This window comes from Balaenoptera acutorostrata, chromosome 19, assembly GCF_949987535.1.
Source record: "Balaenoptera acutorostrata chromosome 19, mBalAcu1.1, whole genome shotgun sequence".
NCBI lineage: Eukaryota > Metazoa > Chordata > Mammalia > Artiodactyla > Balaenopteridae > Balaenoptera > Balaenoptera acutorostrata.
Window position 1 is genome coordinate 52,351,933 of NC_080082.1, and position 27,950 is coordinate 52,379,882.

At 53.3% G+C, this 27,950-nt stretch overlaps 1 protein-coding gene across 9 annotated transcripts in view; it reads left to right on the top strand.

Moving 5' to 3' along the window:
• SIPA1L3 (signal induced proliferation associated 1 like 3) overlaps window positions 1-27,950 on the top strand; it is a 240,868-nt gene that overhangs the window by 205,211 nt on the left and 7,707 nt on the right. For 8 of the 9 annotated variants that reach the window (XM_057534114.1, XM_057534115.1, XM_057534113.1 and 5 more), the window contains 4 exons: window positions 10,299-10,520; window positions 21,694-21,859; window positions 22,712-22,955; window positions 27,069-27,212. In XM_057534114.1, the coding sequence (XP_057390097.1) occupies window positions 10,299-10,520; window positions 21,694-21,859; window positions 22,712-22,955; window positions 27,069-27,212 (776 nt within the window). The remainder of the gene's footprint in view (window positions 1-10,298; window positions 10,521-21,693; window positions 21,860-22,711; window positions 22,956-27,068; window positions 27,213-27,950) is intronic. The other variant, XM_057534119.1, reaches the window with a different exon arrangement.

The window sequence follows — 27,950 nt, forward strand, 5'->3', positions numbered from 1 at the left end:
TATTGAGGGAGACAGACTAGAATCAGGTCATCACTGAGACAGATGTCAAAGTGCGCCCACCGAGAGGGCCTCGGTGCCATGGGGGTCCCAGGTCCCGGCTGTGGTAGCCCCCGTGTTGGGCACAGGCCCGTGTTAGTAAAGCTCAGTAGCTATAGGGTTTTGGAGTCTGTGATATAAAGGCAGCGGTGCTGGGGAGTAGACTGTGTCTGAGGCAGGGGGGTGGGTATAAAATTACTCTGTGTCTGAGAGAAGGATTTGCTGAACCCAGAAATGAAGGGAATAAAATGGGAAAGGAACCTGCTACAAAAGAGGGCCCTGCGGTTGGGAGCTTTAATTTGCATACAGACAATTGATGCTAATTGCAAATCATTCTTATCTACTCATTAAAGCTGCTTCCTGAAGTTTTCTCCTAGGCAACCAGGCTTTAGTGTGAAGCAGCATTTCCCAAAATGGGGTGCTTGAGGTGATTTGGGTGGTGTGGGGAGGAAAGTGTTTTATTTTAAATGGATATTAGGAAAAGTGTTATCAACCCATCCCCTGATTTTACAGATATTGCCTTGGACAAATTAAGGAAAATTAAATGAGTTGATTTAAAGAAACAAACGTGTTCATGGTAGATGAGAGCGTGGGCTCCAGAGTCAGCCCACTGGGGTTTGAGCGCCACCCCACACCGCCTTGTCTTGGCTGTGTGGCCTTGGGCAAATCACTGAACCTCTCTGGGCCTCAGTTTCCTCATCTGTGAAATGGGGGCCCTGTCACTGTCCCTAACTAAGGCCATGTCGATGTCCCTAGCTAAGGCCCTGACATTGTCCCTAACAGCCTGAGCTGTCCCTAACTAAAACTCTGCCGCTGTCGGTAAGAAAGGCCCTGATGCTCTTTCCAACTAAGGCCCTGACACTGTCCCTAACTAAGGGCCTGAGCTGTTTCTAACTAACGGCCTGAGTTGTCCCTAACTAAAGCTTGGCCCTGTCACGAATGCCCTGATGCTGTCCCTAACTAAGGGCCTGATGCTTTTCCCAACCAAGGCCCTGAATCTGTCCCTAAGTAAGACCCTGAATCTGTCCCTAACTAAGGCCGTGACGCTGTCCCTAACTAAAAGCCTGACTCTGTCTTACTTAAGAACCTGAGCATCAACTCTTTATTTAGGGACAGCGCCAGGGCCTTAGTGAGGGCTCAGAGTCAATGGGGGAGACATATCCATCCCCAGACAGTGACAGCCCATAGTGGTCAGGGCCAGGGTGAGGGAAGTGCTCAGGGTGTGGGAGCCCAAAGGAGGGGCCTGACCCAGTATGGGAGGTGCTTTCCTGAAGGAAAGAGGCTAAGCTACCGGGAACTAGGAAGGCAGAGTGTTCTAGGCAGAGAAGATGTGCAAGTCCCACCTCACCCTGCCAGTCCTCCCACAATCTTCCCATCTCAGTAGGTACAAGTTCCCAGCAGGTCGCTGAGCACCTGTGCTCGAGGGGCCCACACGTGCCTCTGCCTGCTGCTAGCCACACTGCCCCTTGCTCGGGGCGGCCCAGCAGCCCTGTGCATCTGCCGTCATCCATCCATTCCCTGGGGCCGAGCCGGAATGACAGCCTGCTGCCCAGCCTTGGCTCCCCGAAGAGAGGCACAAGCGCTCCATAGCCGCCCTTGTGTCTACTTCCAGGCCCTTTGTAGCCCAACACTTTGCGTTCATTCACACAGCAGGCGCCTACTATATGCTCAGCCCTCTGCCGCAGAGGGCCCCGGCTGTCCTGGCACTGACAGGGTGCCAGGGGAGACAGCAAGCAAATAATTACAAAAACAATGAATCAGTTATGCTAGGGGAAAGCCTTCAAGGGAGACCTCCTGGGATCTGAGAGTGGATGTGATGCAGGGGCTGGAGGGGGTGTCTAATCTAGGCGGGGGGGTTGGGGGGCAGGGATAATTTCCCTGAGAGGGCGTCATTTCTGCCGAAGATGGGAGGGAGCAGGTGAAGTGGTTTCAGGGGGACTGATGATATACTCTTGATGCAGTTATGTGGGTGTTTGCTTTGTAAGTGTTTGTTAAATTGTACATACATGTTTCGTACACTTTGTTCTATGTGGGCTATTTTACAATTTTTTTTTTAAAGGAGAAAAAGGAAAGATGATGTGTGGAGAAGGCATCCCTGTGAGAGGGAGTAGCGTGTGCAGAGGCCCTAGGGTGGGGAGGAGGGTGGGTACCATCAGGTCAGTGAACACAGGCCCCTTGGCTCAAGTATAGAAATGGAGGGGGGCAGCGGATGGGAGGTTGGCAGGGGCCAGATCACGCAAGGCGCTGTCAGCCACATCACCGAGTTTGGATTTGATCCTAAGAGCTGTGGCCAGCAAGGAAAGGCTTCAGCAGAAAGGATAATGCAGGCAGATAGATGTTTTGAAAGATGGTGCTGGAGGCGCAATTGCAGAAGTCTCAGGGATGGGTCTGAGGCCGAGATGTGAGTGAGAAGGAAGGGGACCTTGACTAGAGGGCAGAGCAACTGTGGATGTGTCAGCAGGTGGCACTACCAGGACCTAAGGAGGGAGGGAGGCAAAGGTCCAGGACAGTGCCGGTGACTGCTCAGTGTCGGGAGGCTGCTGCAGATGGGGAATGTTGAGATTCTTGAGAGAGGAGAGGAGAGCAGGGCTGGGCAGGCCTGAGAGGAATGTTATTCTCACATTCACTGACACCAAAGCACCCACTGTGTGCCGGGTACAGCAGGGGACAAAGTCGAGCCCTCTTTTGTGGAGCTGATGTTCTCCTGGAGAGAGAGTGAGGCAGACAGACAACTGAGCAACCGTGTAATATTAATATGCCAGGTGGAGATAAGGTCTGGGGAGAAAACCAAACCGGGCAGAGGGCCCAGAAGGCCTCTAGGAGGAGGTGACATTTTGCAGGAAGCGTGGAAGTGATCCAGGCAGGGAAAATAGCAAATGCTGAGGCCCTGAAGGTAAACTCATTTGCAGTGCTCTGGAAATGCTCTGGTGGCCAGACAGGCCAAAGGAAGGCAAGAGGTCTGATTTGCAAGGTGGGCAGGGGCCCAGCTCTGGCAGGCTTACCGACCACGGTCAGATGCTGGGATTCGATTCTGAGGGACGTGGGAGCCACGGGAGCACATAATCTGACTTACGTTTTAAGTAGATCACTCTGGGCTACTCAGGGGAAAGTGGACTGTTTCAGGGGTTGGGGGGATTGCGTTCACCAGCATAATGTGAGGACTGCCAGGAAAGGGATGGGCCCTGCCATGCCCAAACCCCCTACCCACTCCCTCCCTGCGCTCCAGCCCTCTCGGTGGAAGCCGCCGCACCCTGTAGCAGCTTGTGCCTGTGGATGATTCCAGTGACTTCACAGACTCTCCCCCGAGACGTTCGTCATGGGAGCCCGGCTTCTGGGCACAGTGCCAGGCGCCAGTGCCTGCTGTGGGCATCGCGGTGGGCTGAGTGATCCCAGGCAGGCAGCCACCTGCGCCCCCCCGCCCCACCCTCTCTCGAGGCAACATACACTCCAAAGCTTCCTGGGCTTCCTGAGCAATTTGTCAAGAGCTGTTTAGAGGCAGTGAGAGGCTCTCCGCTCCATGTGGAGCTGACATCGCCGGGTGTTCCCAGGCAGGCAGGAAGCACGTGGCCTTGCTTCCGCGGGTGGGGCTACGGTCTCCGGGATACCCTTCTGGGCGCACAGCCCTGAAAGGTGATGTGAGGGCCTTGGCATCCACTGGGGCCCACCCCACCTGTGTTGGCTAGGAAGCCAGCGTCACACAGCAGAGACCTACTCGGAGAGTCGCAGTCAGCTTGGGAAGAGGAACGCAGGCCATCTCCAGGAACTCAAGGGAAGGAGGGAACCTTGCAGAGATCTTGGGGCTGGGGCAGGGAGGAGTGCAAAGGCCCTGAGGTGGGAATGTTTCTGGTGTGTTTGGGGAACAGCTTCCATGTGGCCAGAGCCGAGTGAGCGAGAGGGAGAGTGGGAGGATCTGAGGGCAGAGAGGGGTCGTCCCAGATGGTGTGGGGCCTTGTGGACTGGGGGAGAGCTCTGACTCACCCTGAGCAGAGGAGGGCAGTGGATGCACTCGGGCGTTCACAGCCTCCCTCTGGCTGGGTCTGGGGGCGAGGGCAGGAGGAGGCCGCTGTGATGATACAGGTGCACAGTGGTTGGTGGAGGTGGCCAGTGGTGGTTGGATTCCGCATCGATTTTGTGCCAGTGAGTTTTTCTCCCATGTCATCTCTGCTTCCACCTCCTGAAGACCTACTGTTTTTGCTCACAGGCCGCAGGGCAGAATGTTGCTGCATATGGCTCCTACACTGAGCCTGATAATTCCAGCCACGTGCAGGGACTGATTCAACTCTCAAGCCCCTGCCAGACACCTGGGAGAGAGGGCGAGATCAGTCCAGCAGTTAAGGCCCCACAGGGGCCCACCTGGGGGTACCTGGGTGAGCAGTGTTATTTCCCAGGCTCTGGCCTCTGGCTGCCTGTGTCCAGGTCACAGCTCCACTACTCACCAACTGTGTGATCTCCACCAGGCTCCTTAATTCCTCTGAGGCTCAGTTTCCTCATCTGTAAATTGGGGGTGAAGGTGGGCTCTGTGGTCCAAGGCTGCGAGGATGAACCTACACCATGTGTTTAAGGTAGTTAGCACAGGGCCTGAGACATAGCTGGTCCAAATATAACAGCTGCTGCTTGGTTTTATTTTCATGTATTATGTATTTATCATGTCTACCGTTGTCATTGAAAGTACAGGTTGGTGGTTAAACACAGTGTCTCTTGAGCCACACTGCCTGGCTTTGTATCCTGGCTCTATCCCTGACCAGCTATGTTATTTGGGGCAAGTTATTTAATCTCTCTGGGCCTCGGTTTCCCCACGTGGAACTTGCGAGAGGTGGTAGTTCCTGCCTCGTGGGGTTGCTGGGGCAGCTAGATGAAGTGATGCCTATGAGATGCTTAGAACAGGGCCTGGCCGTGTTCACAGGCTCGGCGCGGTCACCACCATCACTACCACCTGCTCCGTCACTGCTCTTCCTCCTAAAGGCAAGGGCACAGCTCCCTTTGTGCCTGTTGCCAACCCTGGGCCACCCATCAGCGCCCACGGGGGTGAATAGACCAAAGCATCGCACGTGCCCAGGCAGCTGTGCGATTTCTCCATCCAGCCTACAGTTTTTCAGCTTTTTTTTTGTAAGCCACAGAACCTTTTACTCCAACAAAATCTTAACTGCTCCCCTGAGATACAACACAGATAAACGCACAGCCTCTCTGGGTGAGGGTGGGGTGGGAGCAGGATGGCCCCCGCCCCCGCCAGTCCTGGCTGAGCCCAGAGCCCAGGCTTTCAGCCCCTGGGCGCACCACGTCCCTGTATATTTGCAGCTCGGGGAGCACACCCCGGTGCCCGGGCCTGTGCTGGGCACTGTGCGCGTATGATCGTGTGAGGCAGGTGCTGTCGTTGCCTCAATTCTCAGAGGAGGAAACTGAGGCTCACTGAGGGGAAGGGGCTCGAGCAAAGAGCGCAGTGTGTCAGGGGAGCAGCGTGGCCCATGTTCCCATCCACCACGAGGTGCTGCTTCGTTTTTCAGGCTGAGGCCCGGGGAGGGCACCTGGCCTCACCAGTGCTTCAGGAGGAAAGTGATTGGCAGGTGGGGTAAGAACTCCACCCTGTACGTGGCACCTGACACAACTCGTGGTCCAAGGGATGTGTGAGAAGGGGCGCCCACCCCAAAGGGCCGGGTCAAGATGCACAGCATATTCAGGAGAATAGTTTTTTGTTGCCTTACTGTGTGGGGGGCACCATCCGTCCCTGAGGCTGGTAGAGGTTGAAAACAGGGACAGTCGTGGGAATGCCTTTGGCTCCAAGCAACAAGAAATCCCGGCTCCATTGGGGGAAGTCTGTTATCTCTCAGAACGTGAAGGCACAAGGTGGGAAGGGCCCCACGACTGGGTAATTTATTGACTCGAGGACCCAGGTTCTTTCCCTTTCTTTGTTCTGCCTCCATCAGCCTATAGACTGGCTCCCCTCACAGTCTCAAAGTGGCTGTCATTCAACCAGATAGTCACAGTGTCCAGTGGAAGAACACGTGATATTTGCTGCAAGTGGTCTGTGTTAGTTTTCTAGTGAAGAAATCTTCCCCAGAAGTCCCCTAGCACACAGTCCACACTTATACACCCGAAGTCTCACTGGCCAGAAGTAGATCGCAGACCTACCCCAGACCCATTGCAGACAAGTGGCATCAGCCATTCAGGATTTGTGCCCTGGGCTGGGTGCCAGCCAGGTCACCTTCCTTGAGGATGAGGACAGTCAGCCTTCATTTACAGGGTAACGGGGATTAGCATGACACCCAGTGCCTGGCACAGGCCTGAGGAGGGGGCGAACCCCTCCCAAAAGCGGCAATGGCTGGAGCCAGCTGGCAGACACAGAGGCAAAGGGTGTTCATCTTACTCCCTTCCTTTTTTTTTCAATCATCTCTTGTTTTTTTCAGCTCGTAAAAGCTGAACATGCCTGATGACAAGGTAGAGAAGTATGTACTGTAGAAAGTAAAAGTTAGGGTTAAAATCAATTAGGATATATTCATAGAGTGGACCCTCTGCAGCTATTGAAGGGAGAGGGGCTTGTGTGGACTGACACGGAGAAGTCTCCAGAGCACCATGTTAAGGTTAAAGCCAGGTGCAGAACAAGCTCATGATAGGCTGCCATTTATGTTGCAAAGGAAGGTTGTGCTTGTGTGTACTAGGCTCTCTGTTGAAGAAAGGGGGAGGGGCAGGTTGCCTCGAAGGAGACTGAGGTGTTGGCACTTCCTTTCTACCCTGCGCCTTTTATATGGTTTCATTTCCCCCATCATTACTATCTCCAGAGGTAATCAGTTAGTGTACACTCCCCCAGAGATTTTTCTCCAAACCTGTACCAGCCCAGATCTTTCACACATTTTTGACCATTAACCAAAACAGGAAAAGCATTTTATATTACAATCCAGCGTGGACATCCAGAATAAGGTTTCACAAAACCACTTACCCTTACCTCACAAGAGGTACACTGAGGTTTTTCATTCTAGTCTATTTCTTTTTTATTTTCCTCTTAATAACCGTCAAGATCCACTAAGTTGATTTCATGACCCACAGTTGGGGGAAAAAAGTGTACATTTCCTTTTCATAAAAAGATCCCCCCAAAAAAGCCCAGTAATCATATAGTATACATACATTTTTTTAAAATAAATAAATTTATTTATTTGTTTATTTTTGGCTGCGTTGGGTCTTCGTTGCAGCGCACGGGCTTTCTCTAGTTGCGGCGAGCGGGGGGCTACTCTTCGTTGCCGTGCGCGGGCTTCTCACTGCAGTGGCTTCTATTGTTGCGGAGCACGGGCTCTAGGCACACGGGCTTCAGTAGTTGTGGCACTCGGGCTCAGTAGTGTAGCACACAGGCTTAGTTGCTCCGTGACATGTGGGATCTTCCTGGACCAGGGCTCAAACCCATGTCCCCTACATTGGCAGGCGGATTCTTAACCACTGCGCCACCAGGGAAGCCCCCTATATATACATTTTAAGAAAAGAAAAAGCATGCTTTACACAATGCCTTTTTTCCACTTACTGTAGCTCAGACATCTGTCCTCACCCATAAACAGAAATCGACCTCATTCTTCTCAGTGGCTGCATAGATTTTGATCATATGGATGTGCTTGGAACAATCTATTAATCCCCAGTTAAAAGACATGCAGTCCATGTCCATGTTTTCTTGATTACACACAGCATTGCAGTGACCATCCTTGTATGTGCCTGCATGTACTTGTGCAGGCTTTTCTGTGGTGTGGATTTCTGGGAGGTCAGATCTGTTAGACTAAGGCTGTATCTCCTTCAGTTCTCAGCTCAGACACCGTTGCCTCGTTGGGGAAGCCCCTGACCACCCCAGACCAAGTCCAATCCCGATGTTACATGCTCCATGGCTCCCTGGACATCCCCCCACCAATGTGCAACCTTGGGCCTGTTAGTAGATGTTGCTGAATTATAGAAAGTATACATAAGTCAGTCAGAGCTTGCTTTTTTTAATCCAGTCTGACGATCTGCCTTAGAATTGGGGTGTTTCAGCATTCACGTTTAGTGAAGTTACTGATAATGATTTGATTTATATTTGCTGTTTTTCTCTTTGTTTTCTATATGTTTACTGTTTTTCTTGCTCCTCTTTTCTTCCTTTACTGCTGCCTTTTGTGTTAAATAAATGCATTTTAGTGCACCATTTGGATTCCTCTTGATTTTTTGGACTATTTTTTTTTAGTTGTTACAGTACATGCCTTTTCAGTGTAATTCAGATGAATACTAACTTAATTCCAATAAAATATGGAGACTTTTTTCCAATATAGCCCCATTCCATTTCCCCTCCTTTGTGCTATTTTTGTCATCTATACTATTACATCCATACCTGTTATTAACCCAACAGTATAGTGTTGTTATTATTGCCTTATACAGTCTTATGTTTAAGGAAGTTAGAGAAGAAATAAGGAAACATAAATCTATAGAGTTTTTAATTCTAATCCACAAATTTACCATCTTGGATCCTTCATTTCTCCGAATGGATTCAGGTCACCATCTGCAGTCATTTCCTTTCGGCCCAAGGACTTATTTTATTATTTATTAGGCAGATGTGCTAGCAATGAATTCTCTGAGTCTCTGTTTATCTGGGGACAGCTTTATTTTGCCTTCATTTGTGAAGGATACTTTTGCTGGACATAAAAGTCTTGGTTGACAGTGTTTTCTCTCAGCACTTTGAAAATATCATTCCCTTCCATTGTTTCAAATGACAAGTCAGCAGCTAATTGTATTGTGCTCCTCTGTATGTGATGAATCCTTTTCTCTTGGTGCTTTCAGGGGTTTTGTCTTAATGTTTGACTTTCACCTGTTTTTCCGGATGATGTCTTTATATTTATCCTGGTGGGGCTTTGTTGAGTTTCTTAGATGTGTAGATGAATGTTTTTTGTCCAGTTTGAGAAGTTTTCAGCCATTATTTCTTCAAACCTTTCTTCTGCCCCTTTCTCTCTTCTCCTTCTGAAACTCTCAATGAGCATGTGTTGATATGCTTGATGCAGCCCCAGAGGTTCCACTGTGGCAGAACCTGCCTGTTCACTGAGCTGGGCAGTGGGATGAGAGAGAGCCCCCAGGCCACAATGTCAGATTCCCCCTGTTCTTACCTGAAGTTCAGTTTTTCAAGCATAAACGATAGTTGGATTCTTGCATGCCCTTGCTCAGTTTCCAGAGTGCTGAAATGATTGTTTTTGTCGATTTTGTGCTTTGGGGGAAAGAATTTGCCCATCTCCTCATTCTGCCATAGTCAGAAATCCCACCCCTCAATATTGCTAAATTGACTTTCAATAAGGATTTATTGACTTGCACTCCAAGGACATTAATTTTCCCATTAAAGACCTCTTACTTGAAGTGGAATTGGAATTTTATTTAGGAGTTTTAAAAGCTGACTTGCCTCAATGGGATCAGCAGTTGGGTCCCCAAGAGTTGGGTCCTAGTTAACAGCGTGAGGTTCATGTAGCATTAACTTCACAGGAATCCAGCATTTGGGATATCAAGCTGTGGTTTTAGATCAGATCGGCTGGAGTCGTGTCCGTCGTGTAATAGTGCTCAAAAAATATTTGAATGAAGAGGCGTGGCAAGGTATAAGTTAAAAAAAAAGAAACCCGTAAGTTACAGAGCAAGTTATTAGCACAATCCCAGTTATATATAAAAACAATTCTCCCACCCCTCAACAAAAAGCTCCTGTTTTCTGATTATATGCACTTTTTTGTTTTTTTGTTTGTTTTTTTGTTTATTTGTTTTTGGCTGCAACATGCAGCTCGTGGGATCTTAGTTCCCCGACCAGGGATCGAACCCAGGACCCCCGGCAGTGAAAGTGCTGCGTCCTAACCATTGGACCACCAGGGAATTCCCAACATGTGTGTTTTTAATCGTAAGAAAGGGTTAAGAAGGAAATAGAGCAAGCTGTAAACCACGGTCACCTCCAGAGACAGGCAGGTGGGACCCCCACCTTCAGCTGTGTAGGTTGTGCCTAGGAGACAGGGAATCTCTGGGGCGGGGTGGGAGCCTCCACCCACAGGGGGTGACTTTTTAGATTCCCATAGAGGTACCAGCTGTGCTAGAAGGGCATCCCTGGGGTGGGGTCGGGACTATGAAGGCAGCTTTACGTTTTCTCCAAATAGACATCTATGTATTGGAATTTTCCACAGCAGTAAAGTACTTGTATCTCTCCTCGGTGAATGAAGTTTTGTTTCCCAAGAGGAAATTTAAACAGATCGGTTTTTCAAAACGTGGGATGGAATTGGCTTATTTCTCTCATTTTCACATTGCAGCGACATGAGCTCGAGGGCCGGCTACCCTACTCAGGTTCACAAGACGGCCAGCGCAGAGACCCCGCGGCCCTCACAGCTGGCCCAGCCCAGCGCCTTCCAGCTCTCCGCCTCCGTCCCCAAGTCCTTCTTCTCCAAGCAGCCCATGCGCAACAAGCACCCAACGGGGTGGAAGAGAACAGACGAGCCCCCGCCACGGCCGCTCCCCTTCACTGACCCAAAGAAGTAAGTGCCTGGACGCCCGGTGAGGCACTGCCGGAGCTGAGCTCGGGCGTCTCGGGGTGGGGAGGAGGGTGACACCTCGCTCCCTCATTCATCAGGACACCGTGCCAGTCTACACACTGGGAACACAGCTGTGAACAGGCGGGCAGGGGTCCCTGTCAGCTCGGGGAGCTGACAATGCCTGCTGGGGAGGCGGACAGCAAGTAGGGTAACTAAGAAAAGCACGCAGCAGGTCAGGTGGTGGCTAGCGCTGTGTGGCATGTAAACGAAGGCTGTTCCAGACAGAGGGACCAGCCGCTGCCCAGACCCGGAGGCAGGAGCATGCTTGGTCTGCTGGAGGAAGGCCAGTGTGGCTGGGATCACGTGAGCACGTGAGGTCAGAGAGGCGATGGACACAGACCGGGAGCGTCTTGTGGGCCCCACGTAAGGGCCTGGGCGTCTGCTGTGAGTGAGGGGGAGCCGCGGGAGGATCTGGAACAGAGGAGGGACTTGACCTAAATTGGGTGTCCACAGGGTCCCTGTGGCTGCGTGCGGAGCACGGCCTGCGAGGGGCAGGGAGACCAGCAGGGCGCTGCTGCGATGGTCCAGGCAGGAGACGAGGGGCCTGGAGCAGGATGGAGGCCAGGGAGGGTCAAGGGGGCAGTTTCGGGATAGATTCTCCGACGTGGGAGCAGGCAGGCTTTGCGGGCAGCTTGGCTGTGGTGTGAGAGAAGATGAGGTTGAACATGATCCCAGGTCTTGCAGCCTGAAGGATGGATGGACTCTCCCCGGGCTGAGATGGAGACTGAGTGGGGAGCGGTCTCGGGGGAGCTCAGAGCTCAGTCCTGGACAGGTTAAGTTTGCAACTAGAAGAAGACGTGGAGGAGGCAGTCGGGTAAGGAGTCTGGAGCTCGGGGGAGAGGTCAGGCTGGAGAGAGAAATTTGGGCGTTGTCAGCATAAAGGCACGAGGCTGGAGAGGAAGGGAGGTGTAGGACTCAGCCTGAGACCCCTCAGTGTTCAGACGAGGAGGAGCCCGGGGTGACAACTGTGAGCCGTCAGTGGGACGAGCCCGGGAATTGAGCGTCGGTTGAGCCTCACGGAGGTGACTGGAGGATCAGAGAAGGGAGAGAAGGGCAGGGCAGAACAGGAGGCAGCTGCTTTGGGGCATTTTGCTGCGAAGCGAGAGAGAGAGGAGAGGAGTCATCAGTTAAGAAAGGGTTTTTGTGTTTCTAAGTTAGAACATGATGATACCAAACATTTATCAAGCGCTCACTGTGTGCCAGTCTCAGTTCCGAGCTCTCGTCCGTGAATTTATTCACCGAATCCTCCTCAACAACAGCTCCATGAGGTGGACCTGTTATTCTTCCAGTTTTACTAATGAGGCACCTGAGGCCCAGAGGCTCAGAGCTGGGAAGGGACGGAGCTTGGATCAGAGCCTTAGGAAGCTCGGTCCAAGGCTCCTCTTCAGTTGGGTTTGGGGGGGGGTCTGCCCTTCTCCATCCTGTTCTCGGTGATGTCCTCTTTCATGACCTGGTTGGGGCCATTCAGATGTGTGCTGACACAGAGCTCCTAAGGAGAGAGGTGTCAGGAGACAGAAACAGGATCCCTGGATATGTGGGCAGGGAAGCAAGCTGAGAATCCAGTTCACGCACCTCACTAACAGCTGGGGGCACCCGGAAAACTAGATTTGGATCCTTCGCTCCCCTGATTAAAACCTCCAGTGTCTTGCCCCGCTCCCAGGATTAATGATAAAGGCTCACATTTACAGAGCACATATATCGTACCAGGCACTAGGGCACAGTATGCTTTGCCCAAAATCCCACCTGGACCCTGCATGACCCGCCCTGTCACCCCTCTGCCCTCATCCCCTCCCACTCTCGCCTGCGCTCACTCCACTCCGGCCACCTGGCCTCTTCCTACTCCTCAGACTTGCCAAGTACAGGCTGACCTCAGGGCCATTGCACTGGCTCTCTCCGGTCCCTGGAATGCTCTTCCCCCACATCTGTGGCTGTCTTGGGGAGGGGTGGGGTTTGGTCCAATGCCACCTCCTCAGACGGGCCTTCCCAGCCTTCTGTAGCCCCTGCCGTCATTCTATCACTGGTCTCTGTTCCACTGCTCATTTCTCCCACTGGAAAGCAGGTGACTCTGTCTTGACTTGTAGCCACCTGGCACTGTGTGGGTGCTCCGTCAGTGAATGGAAGGTATGAGCCTCATATCTCACTTCATTCTCACTGTAACCCCAAAAATACAGTAAGGCTCCCACTTTTCAGGGTGGCCGGAGGGTCAGGCCCTGTTGACCCCACTGTGCTCCATGAGGGCAGCTGCTCTGGCCTTCCCCGGCGTGTGTGCTGTTCCTCCTGCCCGGGTCCCCCCCAGCCCCACCTGGCTCACTGCTGCCCATCTGTAGTTTGCTAGGGCTGCCATAACAAAGTACTGCAGACCAAGTGGCTCAACAGCAGAAATGTATCTTCTCAGAGTTCTGGAGGCTGGAAGTCGGAGTCAGGGTGTCAGCAGGGTTGGTTCCCTCTGTGGGCTGTGAGGAAGGCTCTGTTCCACGCCTCTGTCCCAGCTTCTGGTTGACCTGCTGGCAATCTGTGGGATTCCTAGGCGTGTAGGTGCATCACCCCAACCCCTGCCTTCGTCTTCACATGGCCTTCTCCCTGTGTGCGTGTCTCTGTGTTCACATTTCCTCTTTTTATAAGGATACCAGTCATTAGATTAGGGTCGATCCTAATTGCCTCATTTCACCTTGATGACCTCTGTAAAGACCCTATTTCCAAATCAGGTCACCTTCTGAGACACTAGGGGTTAGGACTTCAACATCTCTTTTGCTTGGGGGACCCGTAACACCACCCCTCAGGTCTCAACACAGACACACCGTCCTCGGAGAAGCTCTCCCATCCCCCACACCAGGCTCATCCCTCCCACTGACCTCACGCTTCTTCCCTTCCTCAGCCTCTGTCCCAGGGCACATCAGGCAGTTGTTTCCTAGAGGCTTGCTTCCTCCCTGTCGGCCCACTGGACTGAGGGTTCTGGGAGAGCAGAGACACCCGAGCCCCATCCAGGGCCCAGCACATACATAGTAGGCACTCAGAAAACATACCTGGATACGTGACAACCGTAAACAAACAGCAGCCCCCCTTTTCCCAACATAAAATCCAAAGAAGGCTTTTTACATATGTATGTGTGTTGTGTAAACATGTAAACTAAATATTTAAAATACTGGGGGACACAAAATAGTTTCATGGTTTCTTATGTTTATTAATTTAGTTACAGATACATTTTTAAAATCACATGCATAAAATAACATGTTAATTTAGAATTCATGCTTTTGTCCACACACTCCCATTTCGGAAAGCTGTTTTATTCAAACTCCCTGAGCATTTTGGAGACAATATCTTTGTCATTTAAAGACACTTCTGAGTCACCTAACCTAGTTTTCCAGAAAACATTGTCTTTACTTCCAGCTAAATTATTTGAGGCTAAAACGTTTTTTTTTTTTTTTAATCTGTAATTCTGTTGCTGAAATTTTATCCCAAGGCACAAGAACTCATTTGCATAACTTATTTACCTACGTTTACTGATACCTCCCCTGCCAAGTACTGTCATAAGCCCTGTACCTACTTTAACTCATTTAATCTTCACTACAGAACAATGAGGTGTAGGTACTTTGTATCCCATTTTCCAGATAAGAAAAATTGAGGTACAGAATGGTTAAGTCACTTGCCCAAATTCACTCAGTTAAGGTCAAAAACTGCAAATATTATGGTTGTTGGTTTTGTAATTTGTCCCCACAGGTCACCACATATTATGAGATTATCCCCAAAGGAGTAATTACCAAATCTGCCTCCTTTCTCATTGATTCTGGTCAGGGACCTCTAATGCATCCCCAGAGGAATGATAAATGGCTGCGGCCGACACGGGGGCACTGCCTTTCAGCCAGGCTACTGGCTAGGGCTGTACCAACCTGGCCCCATTGATCCTCCCGGCAACTTCCAGAGGAAGAGACCGAGGCACAGCCAGAAGTGCGTAGCCCAGGTCACCCAGCTGCAAGTGGCAGAACCGGGATTCACGCCCAGAAAGATAACTAACAGAGCATCTCGTCTTGGGAGAGACTCAGGGAAGACGTGCATCCAAGGCAGTGACGCGCATTTTCTGAGGACTGACTTCTTGGATTTGGGCGCGTGGTCTGTTAAACGAAAGACAGAGTGAGCTGGTGAAGGACAGAGGGGACACTGAGGGGACCGAGAGTACCTGCCACGGAAGGTCCCTCACCTCGGCCCCTCTGCTGCAGGCCGCGGTCAACTCTGTGGGACGGGCCAGCAGCTCTGCCTTGGGAGATGGCCGGACAGCCCCGTTTTGACCGCTTTGTCCCAAGACACTGAATTTACTGGACTGCCTTCTCCCAACCAGTAGAGGAACAGAACAGCATGGGGGTCGGGGTGGGATTCCCTCATCGGCTGCTTACCCCCTCCTTAACCCCTCAGTTTCCCTCTCTTTAAACTGGCCTGACGGTCCTCCCTACCTCCCAGTTGTGAGGATTTCCTGAGTTAATCCATGTGAGGACCCCAGCACCGAGGTTGAGCTGCACAGGGCTTAGTGGTGACGGATGACTAGGCCGATGGGTTGCCAGGCTGGAGCCCGCAGAGCAGGAGGCAGAACCAGCGGCCCTGCGTCCTCAGCCGTCCTGGGCACCTCCTCCCCGCCAGGCTGGTCTCAGCCCAACTGAAAGGCTGGCCTGTTGCTGCCCTGCTGGCCCCCGTCCCTGCTGGCCCCCGTCCCTGCTGGCAGGCCCAGCAAGGAGGGGGCAGGCCCTAGGGAACAGCCTGTTTGTTGGCTTAAGGTGGAGTGGTGGTTAGGAGGCCAAGCCCCCAGGTCACGCCTGAGGACCCAGGCCCCAAACGTCCTCATCCTTAAGAAGGGCAGCCCTGGGACTTCCCTGATGACGCAGTGGTTAAGAATCCACCTGCCAATGCAGGGGACACGGGTTCGATCTCTGGTCCGGGAAGATCCCACATGCCGCGGAGCAGCTAAGCCCGTGCGCCACAACTACTGAGCCTGCGCTCTAGAGCCCGCGAGCCACAACTGCTGGGCCCACGTGCCACAACTATTGAAGCCTGCACGCCTAGAGGCCATGCTCTGCAACAAGAGAAGCCACCACAATGAGAAGCCTGCACACTGCAGCGAAGAGTAGCCCCCACTGGCCACAACTAAAGAAAGCCCGTGCGCAGCAACGAAGACCCAACACAGCCAAAAATAAATAAATAAATAAATTAATTAATTAATTAATTTAAAAAAAAAAAAGGGCAGCCCTGCCTCATGCAGGGCTACTGAGGGGATGAGATGAAGTAATGTGTGTGAAGGGCAGCCTGGGGCCTGGGAGAGAGTGAGCGCTCAGGAGGTGAGCTTTGCTGCTGCTGCCGTTACCACCACTGCAGTCACGAGCAGTCCCCCGAGTCAAGCCCCCAATCCGACTCCGCTGTCACCGTTTCAGAACGGTGCTCTCGGAGCATCAGTGCTCCACCAGTAGAGTGAGGTGATGGAGGTGATGGCCCTGAGAAAGGAATGTAGCCCCGTGGGACGCACTGGCCCCAGGGTGAGGGCCCGCATCCCCCAGAGCCGCCGTCACCGCGTTCCATGCACACTCGGCACTGTGTTCGTCGTGAGCAAATCTCGGGTGGCTCAGCACGTCTGGCAGGTGTGGGTTCTGAGTGTCCTCAGCTCACTGCGCCTCGGTCCCCCAGCCTCGAAAGGGGAAGACAGGAGTGCCTGCCTCCCAGAGGTGGCGTGAGGAGGCAGTGAGGCATGGGGAAGTGCCCGGTCAGCGCTGGCTGGGCTGACAGGCACTGGCATCTAGTGGTTGACACCTGGCTTTCGGGCTCCCTCCTTCCTCGCGTTTAGGGGCCCTGGGGCCAGCTCAGTGCAGCCCCGGAAGGGACAGCATCCCCACCCCACGGCAGCGTTATCCCCCACTCCCACCGGCCTCTTCCAGCCATCCTTCCAGGAAAATCCACCTGCTGCCTGAGATGCAGACCTGGTGAGTGTCCTCGCCAGCGAGGTTGGCAGAACCCCCAGCTCGGGCTGGCTGACAGTGGTGCTAATTAGCGTAATTAACCCGGCCCCAAGGGAGCCGCCCCAGTTGGAGGCCAGAGCTCCAAGTCAGCTGGGATCGGGCCCAGACAAGTCGGAGCCATTGGTCGCCTTCCACTCCTGGCGCTTCTGTCACGGGAGAAAGAAGTTGCTGTTGTCCGGGTCCTAACTGCAGAGCCTTCTTTGTAATTTTTCTGTCTTCCTTTTTCTTTTCTAATGTGAGTGGTTTAATTCCACAGTGTGGCAAATGCAAGTTCAGACAACATGAGCAAATTAGAGGCTCTGTCCAATGCTGTCAGTCAGAACCTTGAGAGAGAGTTACCTCCTCCTGGATGTTTTCTTCATTTGTGTTTTAGAAGGTAAAACATGCACAGGATAAAAACCAAACTAGTACAAAAGGGTTTGCAGTGGAAACCAGGCCTCTCTCCCTTCCCTGGCCCCCTGCCATCCAGCTCCCCTCCCCAGAAGCAACCATTGTTTCATTTATTCTGCATCCTTACAGAAATGTTCCGAACATGACTGAGCACACGTGATTGAATGTTGCTTCCCTTACGCCCCTTTTTATTTATCCATGTGGTCACCTCCTGTCTGTGCTCCAGCCTTTTTCACTTGCTCTTAGTGACAGTTCCGTATTAGTACATAGAAGTTGATCTCATTCTTTTTAGCAGTCAGAGAATAGTCCATTTTATCCTCAGAGGTCATTAGGTTTAAGCATTTATGGAGACCAGAGATCTTGAGAAGAAGGAAAAAGATCAGAGATGCACAAGCCCAGTTTGGTTTGGTTTTTTGTTTTTAACCTGGAATTAATGCCATTGTAAATTATTGCTTAAAATTTTCAATTTAGAAAATACATTGGGGGACTTCCCTGGTGGTGCAGTGGTTAAGAATCCGCCTGCCAATGCAAGGGACACGGGTTCGATCCCTGGTCCAGGAAGATCCCACATGCCACGGAGCAACTAAGCCCGTGTGCCACAACTACTGAGCCTGTGCTCTAGAGCCTGCAAGCCACAACTACTGAGCCAGCACGCCACAACTACTGAAGCCCACATGCCCTAGAGCCCACGTGCCACAACTACTGAGCCCACATGCTGCAACTACTGAAGCCTGTGTGCTCTGGGGCCTGCGCACCACAACAAAGAGTAGCCCCCATTCGCCACAGCTAGAGAAAGCCTGCGCGCAGCAACGAAGACCCAACGTAGCCAAAAATAAATTAAAAAAAAAAAAAAAGAAAATACATTGGAAAATTCTTTCAGAAGAAAGTGAATAAGGGCAAAAATGATCAGTTTGACTCTCCAAACTGAATTTCATCATACTTTTTCTCTTTAGACATGTCCCAGCAGCCCACTAACAGTGTCAGCCATGTGGAACTTGCAGTGGATGGATAGGTGTGGAGTTGAGGGTCAGGGGGGAAGGTTCTAGCAGGATTTCTTCCAGTGAGCCAGGCTTCCGCTGTAGAATTAGGAGTCCTGGAGGTCCTGGGAGCTGGGAAGGCAATTTAGCAAATGAACCCAAACAGAGCAGGGAAGGAATAGTTGTGTTCTTTTGGCTTGACTTTTTAAAGTATAGAGAGTAAAGTATCTCTGTACTTTTTCCTGTTTTATAAAAGTCATTTAAGCTTATTGGAAAAAGAAAGGAGAGAGTAAGGAAGGTTGGAAGGAAGGAAGAAGATGGGTAGGGAGGTTGGCTGGTTGGTTGGAAGGAAGGTTGGTTCCATGTGATACACATTTAACAACTAATTTGGAGTGCCTGCAATGTGGCAGGTCTTGTTCCCAACACTGGACATAGAATACAGAAGGCTCTGAGTCAGGTGGGAGGAGTGGAACCACAAACACAAGCACACAGGACAAATCATCATGAGATGGATACAGTGAAGAAGTAGCACAGGATTGCGTGTTGGAACTCACCTGGGCTGGGAGGGAGCACCAGAAGGTCAAGTGGCCAGGGGAGGTGAGAAGGTGACAGTTGAGCCAAGCTGGATGGATGAGAAGCTGCCATTCACGGGGAATCCTGGGGAGGGCGCTCTAGGCAGACAGAGCAGCCAGTGCAAAGGCCCTGAGGCAGGAACATGCCTGGCATGTTTAAGGAACCTTGGGAAGCCTGTGTGGGAGGAGATGAGGGCTGAGACCGGGCAGGACAGATTGTTTCGGACCTCGTGGGCTGTGGTGAGGAACATTTTTAGAAAGTGAATCCCCACATATCCACCTTTGGAGCTGAGACTTTGGTAAACTTAAGTATACCAAGCTAAGCAGTGTGTGAGTTTTGTTTTCTAAAAATGATTTCGCACCATAAGTACCACTTCTTTATTCCCATGACACATATCTGGGCGAACCTCTTCCCATGTCATGTGGACCAACTCCACTTCTCTTCAGCAGCTAGATAGTATTATTCTGTGATGCCACTGTCCCTCCCTGTGGGGCCTCGCCCTTCCCCTGCTGACCAATTCTGTTTGCTCCATAGACAGGACCCCATGAAGTGTCCCCGCACACCTGGCACACATGGGTCCCCGTACACCTGACACATTAAAGGACACACTCCCAGATGTAGAACTCCCAGGGTAGAGAAAGTGCACGTTTTAAAGTTTTCAGCAGGTCATTTTACACCCCTTGCAGAGGGGAGCCTCGGGGACGGCGCCCCTTTATTGCGGTGGATGAGCTGGAGGCCCGGCCTGCTCCCTCACCAGGTTGATGGGCTCAGGCGCGCCCTGCGCTGAGTCACATACTCCCCTTGTGCAGAGGATTCTGGGAAATGGCAAAATCAAAAGGGAAGAGGGAGGGGTGAATCCCCTTCCAGCTCCCAAGGGAGCAACATGTACTCTGGGCTGTATACGTCTCTTTCTCTCTTTGTGTCTCTATTTCTCTCTTTTGGATAGAACGCTTTTCCTTTGCCCAAAGAGCATACTTCCCTGATAATGACAGAGCCAGAATTACCCTAGACCTGGAATTCTCATTTGAGAAGGAATACGACCTAACAAGAAAAAACTTACTACCTTTTCTTCCTTCCTTTGTTAAAATCCCAAGGCTGGCAGCTGAGAAAATGAGAAAAAAACGTAGACTTCAATACCCTCAAGAGCCCAAGCTATCTTATTTCTTCCTGGGTTCAAGGATTCTTTTTCTTTCTTGAGTTACAAAATGATGAAGTCTAGGTGTCAGCTGTAGTTTTTATATTATTATTGTTATAACACATGATTATAGCAAAATAAATTCAGACAGTTCAGAAGGGTGTTGTATCAGATGAAAAGTAAAAATCTCATTTTTCCACCGCCTAATAAGACTCCTACTTCCCAGAAGTAATCGTTCATAATTGCTTCCAGAATTTTTTTTCAGCATATAAAAGCATATTATTAAACCAAATGTGATTATGCTCCACATACTGTACAGCTTTCATATGCCATCTCTATGGTACAAACGTGACAGCCAAGCGTGATCGTGACACCATGGGCTCTGAGGCCTGGTGGCCTTGGCTGGCATCCTGGCTCCTCCATTCACAGGCTGTGTGACTTTGGACAGTTACTTTATCTCTCTGTGCCTCAGTTTCCCACCTGTAAAATGGAGATGCTAGTAATAGTGGCTCCCAGGGAGGGCTGCTGCGCAGATTTCACAGGTTCGCACACGTGGAGCCCTCGGGCTGGTGGATCGGGCCTGGTGCTGTGCTCCTCTTAGCTGTCGTTATTTCTTTCCTGCGGGGTGGCAGCACCTCAGGTGAGGGATCTAGTTTTCACTGGGGAAGTAAAACCTGATCCCAAAGGCTGGGCCGGAATCAGAAGGCAAGAGGAGATCTCAGGGGAAGTCCCAGGAGTGGAGGACACAGAGCCCCCAGGAGCCAGCCTTGGCCAGGAGAGGGCCCGGGAGCCGGGGATGACGGCCTGCGGAGCCAGCGGAGGGGATTAGGAGAGTCAGGAGAGGATCATGTGCAGCTCAGGGCGCCGGGCAGCCTCAGGTGAACAGTTACAAGAGCAGCTCTCATTTCCCCGTTGTCTGTTCTGTGAGGTGCTGGCCAAGCGCTTTGCAGCAAACCCCAAAATGCTGTGAGGTCAGCGTGTTTTCCAGATGAGCAAACCAAGGATCAGAGGAGTGGTGTGACTTGCCCAGGGTCCCACAGCAGGAACAGGTGCAGGTACCTCATGTCTGGACCCTCCCAGCCACCCCGTGATGCGTGAGCTGTCTTACCCCATGTGATGGATGAGGAAACCAAAGTTAGGGAGATCTGGTGCCAGGCCCTGGAGCACTCAGGCCAGGGGTCTGCTGCCTTTGGCCCTGTACTTGCCCAAAGGGACTGGTCCCTTTGGGGGATTCTCCCTCTGTGGGACCCCATCCCTCTTCTGTGGTTGGAACCCCTGGTCCAGGCCACCCCAGTCTCCCACCTGAACAACTGCCTCCCTTCCTCACTGTCTCCCTGCTTCCATGAGGGTCATTTTTCTGTCTGAGACCCTTCTAAAATGCACATCAGGACCTAGCACTCAACAGATCAGAGGCTCCCTAGATGCAACCCCAAGTCCCCTCTGTGGCTCATACGTTCCAGAACATCTGCCCCAGCGCCTCCCAGGCCTCACCTCCTCCCCCTCAGCTACTCATCCCCGCCACTCCGCAAACTCACCGAGCCTGTTCCCACCTCACAGCCCAACACTTGCTGTTCCCTCTGCCCTGTGTCCTCTTCTACAACACCAGGTGGATTCCTGCCTTCCTCTCTCCAAGTTTCCGCTCCGATGTCATCCCCTCAGGAAAGCCAGCCTCCATCCCCAGCGATCCCTATCCATTTGCTCTTCAGAATACCTCTCGCTACCTCACGTCATGGGGTCTCTGTCTTTGTTCATTTATTCATCGTCAGTCTCTCTGACTGGAGTCAGCTTCACATTCACCGCTGTATCCCCCCTTCCCCCCCCCTGCCGAGAACACGCATGGCACGGGGTGGGTTCCCAGGCAACATCTGTGGGATGAGCGAGGGGAGAGAATAAACCAAGTCTCTCCTCTGTCCCACTGTCACCAGATGTTGTGGAGAAGCTGCGGTCACTCGCCCAGTGGCGGCCAGCCTTCCTGGGTCAGGACAACCTCGAGAAGCAGCTTGAGCCTCCCGAGACCCCTCTGACCTTGACCATGACCCTCATTCCAGGCAGGTGGACAGCAACACCAAAAACGTCTTTGGGCAGCCGCGGTTGAGGGCCTCCCTCCGAGACCTCCGCTCTCCCCGGAAGAACTACAAGTCCACCATCGAGGACGACCTGAAGAAACTCATCATCATGGACAACCTGGCACCCGAGCAGGAGAGAGACGCCAGAGTACGTAGAGGCTGCCCCGCCCCTGCCCCCCACACACACACACAATCAGACAGGCTGGTGTGGGGAGGACTGCCTCTGCCTGCCCACCGCCTCTGCCCGCGGCACCTGCCGGCCTGTTTGGGTGTGTGGCTCTGCAGCCAGGAGTCAGGACCTCGAGCTGGTCAGGCAGGATCACAGCGTGAGCCAGCCTGGCAGGCTTGCAGGGGATTTATCCCCACACGTAGCTCACGCGACTGGACCGGCATGCTCTTACTGGCTCTCACGTCCTTCTCGTGGAGCCCAGGGTGGAAGCAGCCCCCACCACCCCCGGACCACAGGACCAGGAGTGCAGGAGCGGGGCCCAGGGGGCATTTAGGCTCTTGTGACCCAGGGGTGGGGGGAGGCCAAAACAGCAGGCGTCCTCAGTCCCTTCACACATCCCCTGCTTCTTTTCCCTCTTGTCCCTGCCTCCCTCTTGTTGGCTGCGAGCTCTCTTGTGGGGACCTGGGTGGCAGCAGTCTCTCCAGGGTTCCCTCCCACCAGCCTGAGCTCTGGGGGAAGCCAGCACTCTGTCCCACGTGGTCCCCACCAATGACTGGCTCTCAAGCTCCAGCTCGGGTCACCCTGCCTTCCCTGACCTCACCTGGAGCTGGAGGGTGGGGTCGGCCCTCCAGAATAAGGTGGGTTGCAGAGGGGGGGAGGAGGAATCCCCAGGAGAAAATTGGAGTACGTTGACCAAAAAGGGAGCAGAAATGGATGCTGGTTGGGTAAAGACCGCAGACGTCCAGGACGGGAAGAAGCCTCTGAGGACGGCGACCCTGGGCCTGGCCGTGACCACGCCTGGCGTCCCGCCTCCCATCCCTGTCTTGGCAGCAGTCGCCACAGAAGAGCCTGCAGCGGACGCTGTCGGACGAGAGCCTGTGCAGCGGGCGTCGGGAGCCCAGCTTTGCCAACCCTGCCGGCCTGGAGCCGGGCCTGCCCAGCGACGTGCTCTTCACCAGCACCTGCGCCTTCCCCTCCAGCACGCTGCCCGCCCGCCGCCAGCACCAGCACGCCCACCCGCCCGGCGGCCCCAGCACCATCCCTGCCACCGGCAACGGCTTCCCGGAGAAGAAATGTGAGCCCGGGCACCCAGGAGCTGGTTGGGGGTGAGGGGGTGGGAAGCAGGGGGCACGAGCACGCAGGTCACCTAGAGGTCAAAGGCTGGGGGTCATCAGTGTCAGAGTCCGCTGACGGAGGGAACCGAAGTGCACGGGAGCTTCAGGGGGCCCTGATGATTGAGCACCGGGTGTCACCCACAGAGCAAGGGGTTGTTGCCCAAGCATCAGGGGTCTCCTGGGGTCACCTAGGAATGGGGGCACCCAAGGATTGGGGTCATCTGAGACCAGAGAGAGGGCGTTAGTCTCTCTAGGTGTCTCCAGACTGGAGAGCTCATCCCTAGGGTCCTGAGGATCGAGGGTTTCTATTAGCTGCCCCCCTTCCCCAGCTCCGTGTTCCAGCACCAAGCAAATCGCCTCGTGAATATTTATTTATGTAAGTGACGTCCCCCAGGCCTGCCGGCTCTTGAAGGGAAGGGGGTACAGGGGTGTGACCAGCATCAGCAAATAATTAGTGAAGGGGGCGCTGTGCACACGGCCCTCATCAAAAAGCTGTGCACTGGCTGGGGTTGGCCGTGCCTTCAGCCCACCCTATAATCCCTTATCCACAACCCCAAAGGCTCTGAAACTGAAAGGCAAAGCAGAAGTTTGGGCCAAGCTCACTGGGCAGCAGTGCTCGACCTGCATGGATGTGAGGCTGTTTATGGTTCTTCTTTACCCCACTTGGTGTGAACGATCAGTTGCTTCGTTGAGGAGCGCTAGTGTGTTGAATGGGGGTACTGCTGACCTTTCTGGGTGTGTATGTGTATATAGCGCATCGTGCTTTATCAAATCCCAACAAATCTTGACTTCAGAGATGTGTCCACCCCAAGGGTTTCAGCTGAGGTCATGTACCCTGTAGCATCTAGATGGAACCCTTTTGTACATTGCAGGGGATGGGTTGGAGGAGGCTCTGGGACTTTTTTGAAGGGTTCTATCTCCCCCCCTAAAATTCTTCCATGGCTCCCCATTAACCTAGTATCTGGGTCCATACTCCTTGCCCTGGTGTTTTGGGGCTCCCACCATGGGGCCCCACCTCAGTCCCTCCACTTCACAGTACCCTCCCTTGGATCCTTCTGTCCCCCACTCTCTCGCCTCAGGGCATTCCACATGGCTGGTCCCTCTGCTGGCCATGCTCTTCCCCTAACCCGGTTCTTGATACCTAACTCCTGCTTCTCCTTCAGGGCTTTGCTCAGTTATTGCTCTGGAGGCCTCCCTTAAGCTCCAGCCTGGGTCATCCCTCCCATCTTAAACTCCAGAGCACCCGGCCTGCCCCTCCATTGCCTTTGTTCCACAGGTGTTTCTTGAGCACCTCCTCTGGGCGGGGCTCTGCCCTAGGCACTAGAGCACGTCAGAGCAGCCCTGCCCTTGTGGGGCTGAGCTTCATGGCAGTTCCTCTTGCTTCCCTCAGCTTCACTCTGTGTCTCCTTCATTTGCATCTTGCCTATACTGCCCTGTCTGTGCTGAAGGCAGGGCCTGGCACGTAGTAGGCATTTGACACGTTCGTGAGGAGAAGGCGAGAGAGGGGCCAGGGCAGGGGTAATATGCACAGAGATCACAGACCCACACAAGGCAGACAGAATGCCCCTGACTAGCTCTGCCTCATCCTGTCAGTCTCAACTAAGATGCCGCTGCCAGGACTTCCCTGGCGGTCCAGTGATTAAGACTTCACCGTCTAGTGCAGGGGGACACGGGTTCAACCCCTGGTCCAGGAAGATCCCGCATGCCACGGAGCAACTAAGCCTGTGCGTCACAACTACTGAGTCTGCGCTCTAGAGCCCGCGAGCCACAACTACTGAGCCTGCGTGCCACAACTACTGAAGCCCATGTGCCTAGAGCCTGTGCTTCGCAACAAGAGAAGCCACCGCAATGAGAAACCCGTGCACCGCAACGAAGAGTAGCCCCCGCTCGCCGCAACTAGAGAAAGCCAGCGTGCAGCAACAAAGACCCAACACAGCCAAAAATAAATTAATTAATTTTTTAAAAAATGGCCCGCATCAAAAAAAAAAAAGATGCCGCTGCCTCCAGGAAATCCTCCTTCCCCAGCCAGGCTGCCAGGCTGAGTCAGACGCCTCCTCTGGGCGCCCACAGCCCCCTGGCTTGCTCCCATCCCATCCTGCTCACTCTGCCTTACGTTTTCCCATCACAGCCCCGCTCACTCCGGGCTGTCACTGTGGGAATGAGTCTGTCTCCCCTGTTGGACTGGGGGCTCCCTAAGAGCCGGGTCCAGGGTTGTCTGGGTCCCTGTGGGGACCACAGCCCAGGGCCCTCTGTCCCATGAAGCACACACATATACCTCTCTTTGCCCGTCTGACTCCCCTGTCCCCCTGAACCACAGAGAGTCCCATCTGGCCTCAGTGTGGCCGGGGGCCCTGGGCCTGTCCACCTCTCCACGCCTGCTCGAGAGCCCTTCCCAAGCCACGTCGGGGCTGAAGAGATGCCGTCAGCCCAGGCCTGGGCTTCAGGGATGAAGGGCTCTCCATGCCAAGGAGCCTCTCACAGCAGCGCCCGCTGATAGCTTGCTTGGCTGTGGCAGCTGCTCCCGCAACCCTCACCCGCTTGGTAGTGAGATGCTAGGAGGCTGGAGATGGAGAGCATGGAGGTCAAGGGCTCGGCATCCTTCCTGCCCTCATTCATTCCCCTGTGCTTTCATTCACTGGGCAACACTTACTAGCACCACACGTCCTGAGAGCTGGATGGCTCAAGTTTGTAGCCCAGGTCCTGAAGTCACAGCTGTAACCTCTCTGTGCCTGTAAAAACGTGGGCAAAAATAGTGCCCACTTCACTGGGTTAATCCGAGAATCAAACAAGTTCTTCATGGAAAACACTAAGCTCAATGCCTGATATGCAGTAAGCGCGGAAAAAAAACCACAAGCTGTTCATGCATTTTTCTGTTAGTGTGCTGTCACCAGGAGCGAGCGTTCTAATCTGTCATCAGTCAGGTCTGTGCCTCTGGACTAGAGAGCAGGGTTAAAGTAGGATATTAACAGGGACCCTCTGAACACCAGAGCCGTGTGGGGTTGGGCTTAGAGCAGGGTCAGTGTCAGACCCCACGTGTCACACCCAAGTGCCACTACCGGCGAGCGTGAGTCTGCACGCAAGGGAGCTTCCCGCCCTGAGTGTAGGCTACCCCCTCCGCCTCACGGGGTCATAGCGGCGCCTCCCTCCCGGGCCAGTTGGAGGTGGGACTCTGAGATGATCCCTGTAACACCCAGCATGGTGCCCGGAGAGAGGACACGCTCGTTGCGGGGGACATGGCTTTTCCTGCCTGAGTCACCTCCTGACCGCTATGCTTCACTGTCATCCTCTGTCCCCTTCCCTTTAGGGGCTGTGAGGCCTCGGTGAGCTGAGGCCGAGGGCCTAAGCCCAGCACGGGGGTCTCGCTCTATCTCTGCAGCAAATGCAGCTGTTGGCGCAGTGCTTGTGCCATCTGTCACTTCCAACACCCTGAGACTCTTTCTCTGCCCGACGTGTCATACCTGAACCGACCAGGTCTCCCCACGGTGACCCTGCCACGTCTAAACGTCATCCATACGCTGAAGCGCCCCACATTGTATCTGCAGCCTGGCACTGTCTCCTCCACTCCAGAACTCACGTGGCCAGCGCCCCACAGGGCCCCACACCGTCCAGCTCTGTCACCTGTGACTTCACCTGCCACTGCTCTCTGCCTCTCCTGTCCCAGCCACGCGGGCCCCCTCGATGTTTCTTAAACCTCTAGGCACGTTCCTGCCTCAGGGCTTTTTCACTGGCTGTTTCAGCTGCCCTGAATGCTCTTCCTCCAGGTGCCCCCTCCCCGCCCCGCCTCCCTTCCTTCAGAGCTTTGTGCAAAGGCCATCTTCTCAGCGAGGCCTCCCCCAGCACCCTAAAATCGTACCTACGTAAACATCCAACGCTCCTACCCCCTTACCCTGCTGGATGTTTTCCCTGGCATTTATCATCTAATAAATATAGTGTACTTGTTTAATTATATGTAACAGGTATAACAGTTACATAATGTTACATAATTGTGTATGAAGTGTAACATAACATGTTAGTTTCTTTGTTTCTCCCACATCGTCACTCCCCCATCTCCCCTCTCCGCTCTCCCCACCCAGCCACCATCTCAGCCTCCGAGCTCTCACTGGCCGATGGGCGGGACCGGCCCCTGCGGCGCCTGGACCCAGGGATGATGCCACTGCCCGACACAGCTGCTGGCCTTGAGTGGTCCAGCCTCGTAAACGCAGCCAAGGCATATGAAGGTAGGCACCTTCCACCCAGCCCCGCCAGACCCCTCCTCCCTTCTCTGTTCTGGAAGGATCCATGGAGGGTCTTGGGGCTTTGAAGGGGGACACACTCGGGTTCCAGAATGAGGGGGAGCAGGGCTCACATCCTGCCCTGTCCCTTGGTCACTGTGCAGTCCTGGGCAAATGCCTTCATCTGTCTGCCTCCCCCAGTTACCTTGTCTCCAAAGCTGGGATGAGACTGTACCCAACTGCCCGGAGCGGCGGGGGGAGCCTGTGGGTAAAACGTGTCAGGCACGGAACACGCACTCAGCAGACAGGACTTGCTGTTATTATTACCGTGCAGAATTGCCATAATCCAAATTGTGCTTAGACGTACTTTGGCTGCAAGTGGCAGAAAATCCAAATTAACAATGGCTTAAACAAACAAGGTTTTATGCAGTAAAAATGCCTGGGGTGGGCAGTCTGGGGCTGGTGTGGCGCTTGCACAAACGTATTACAGCTCAAGCCCCTTCCGCGCCTCCTCTGCCATTCCTGGGGGGGCCTCACCCTCACAGTCAGGCCACTAGAGCTCTGGCCATCATGTCCAGCTCTGACCAGTAGGGGAGACATCCCCTCCATTTGAGGACATTTCCCAAAGCCTTATACTCCTCCTACACTTGCTTCCCGTTGGTCAGAGTGTCACGGCCACACCTTGTTCCAGGGCAAGCTGGGGTGTGAGGCCTCGTGCGAGGCTGAAATTTGTGATGTGTTATT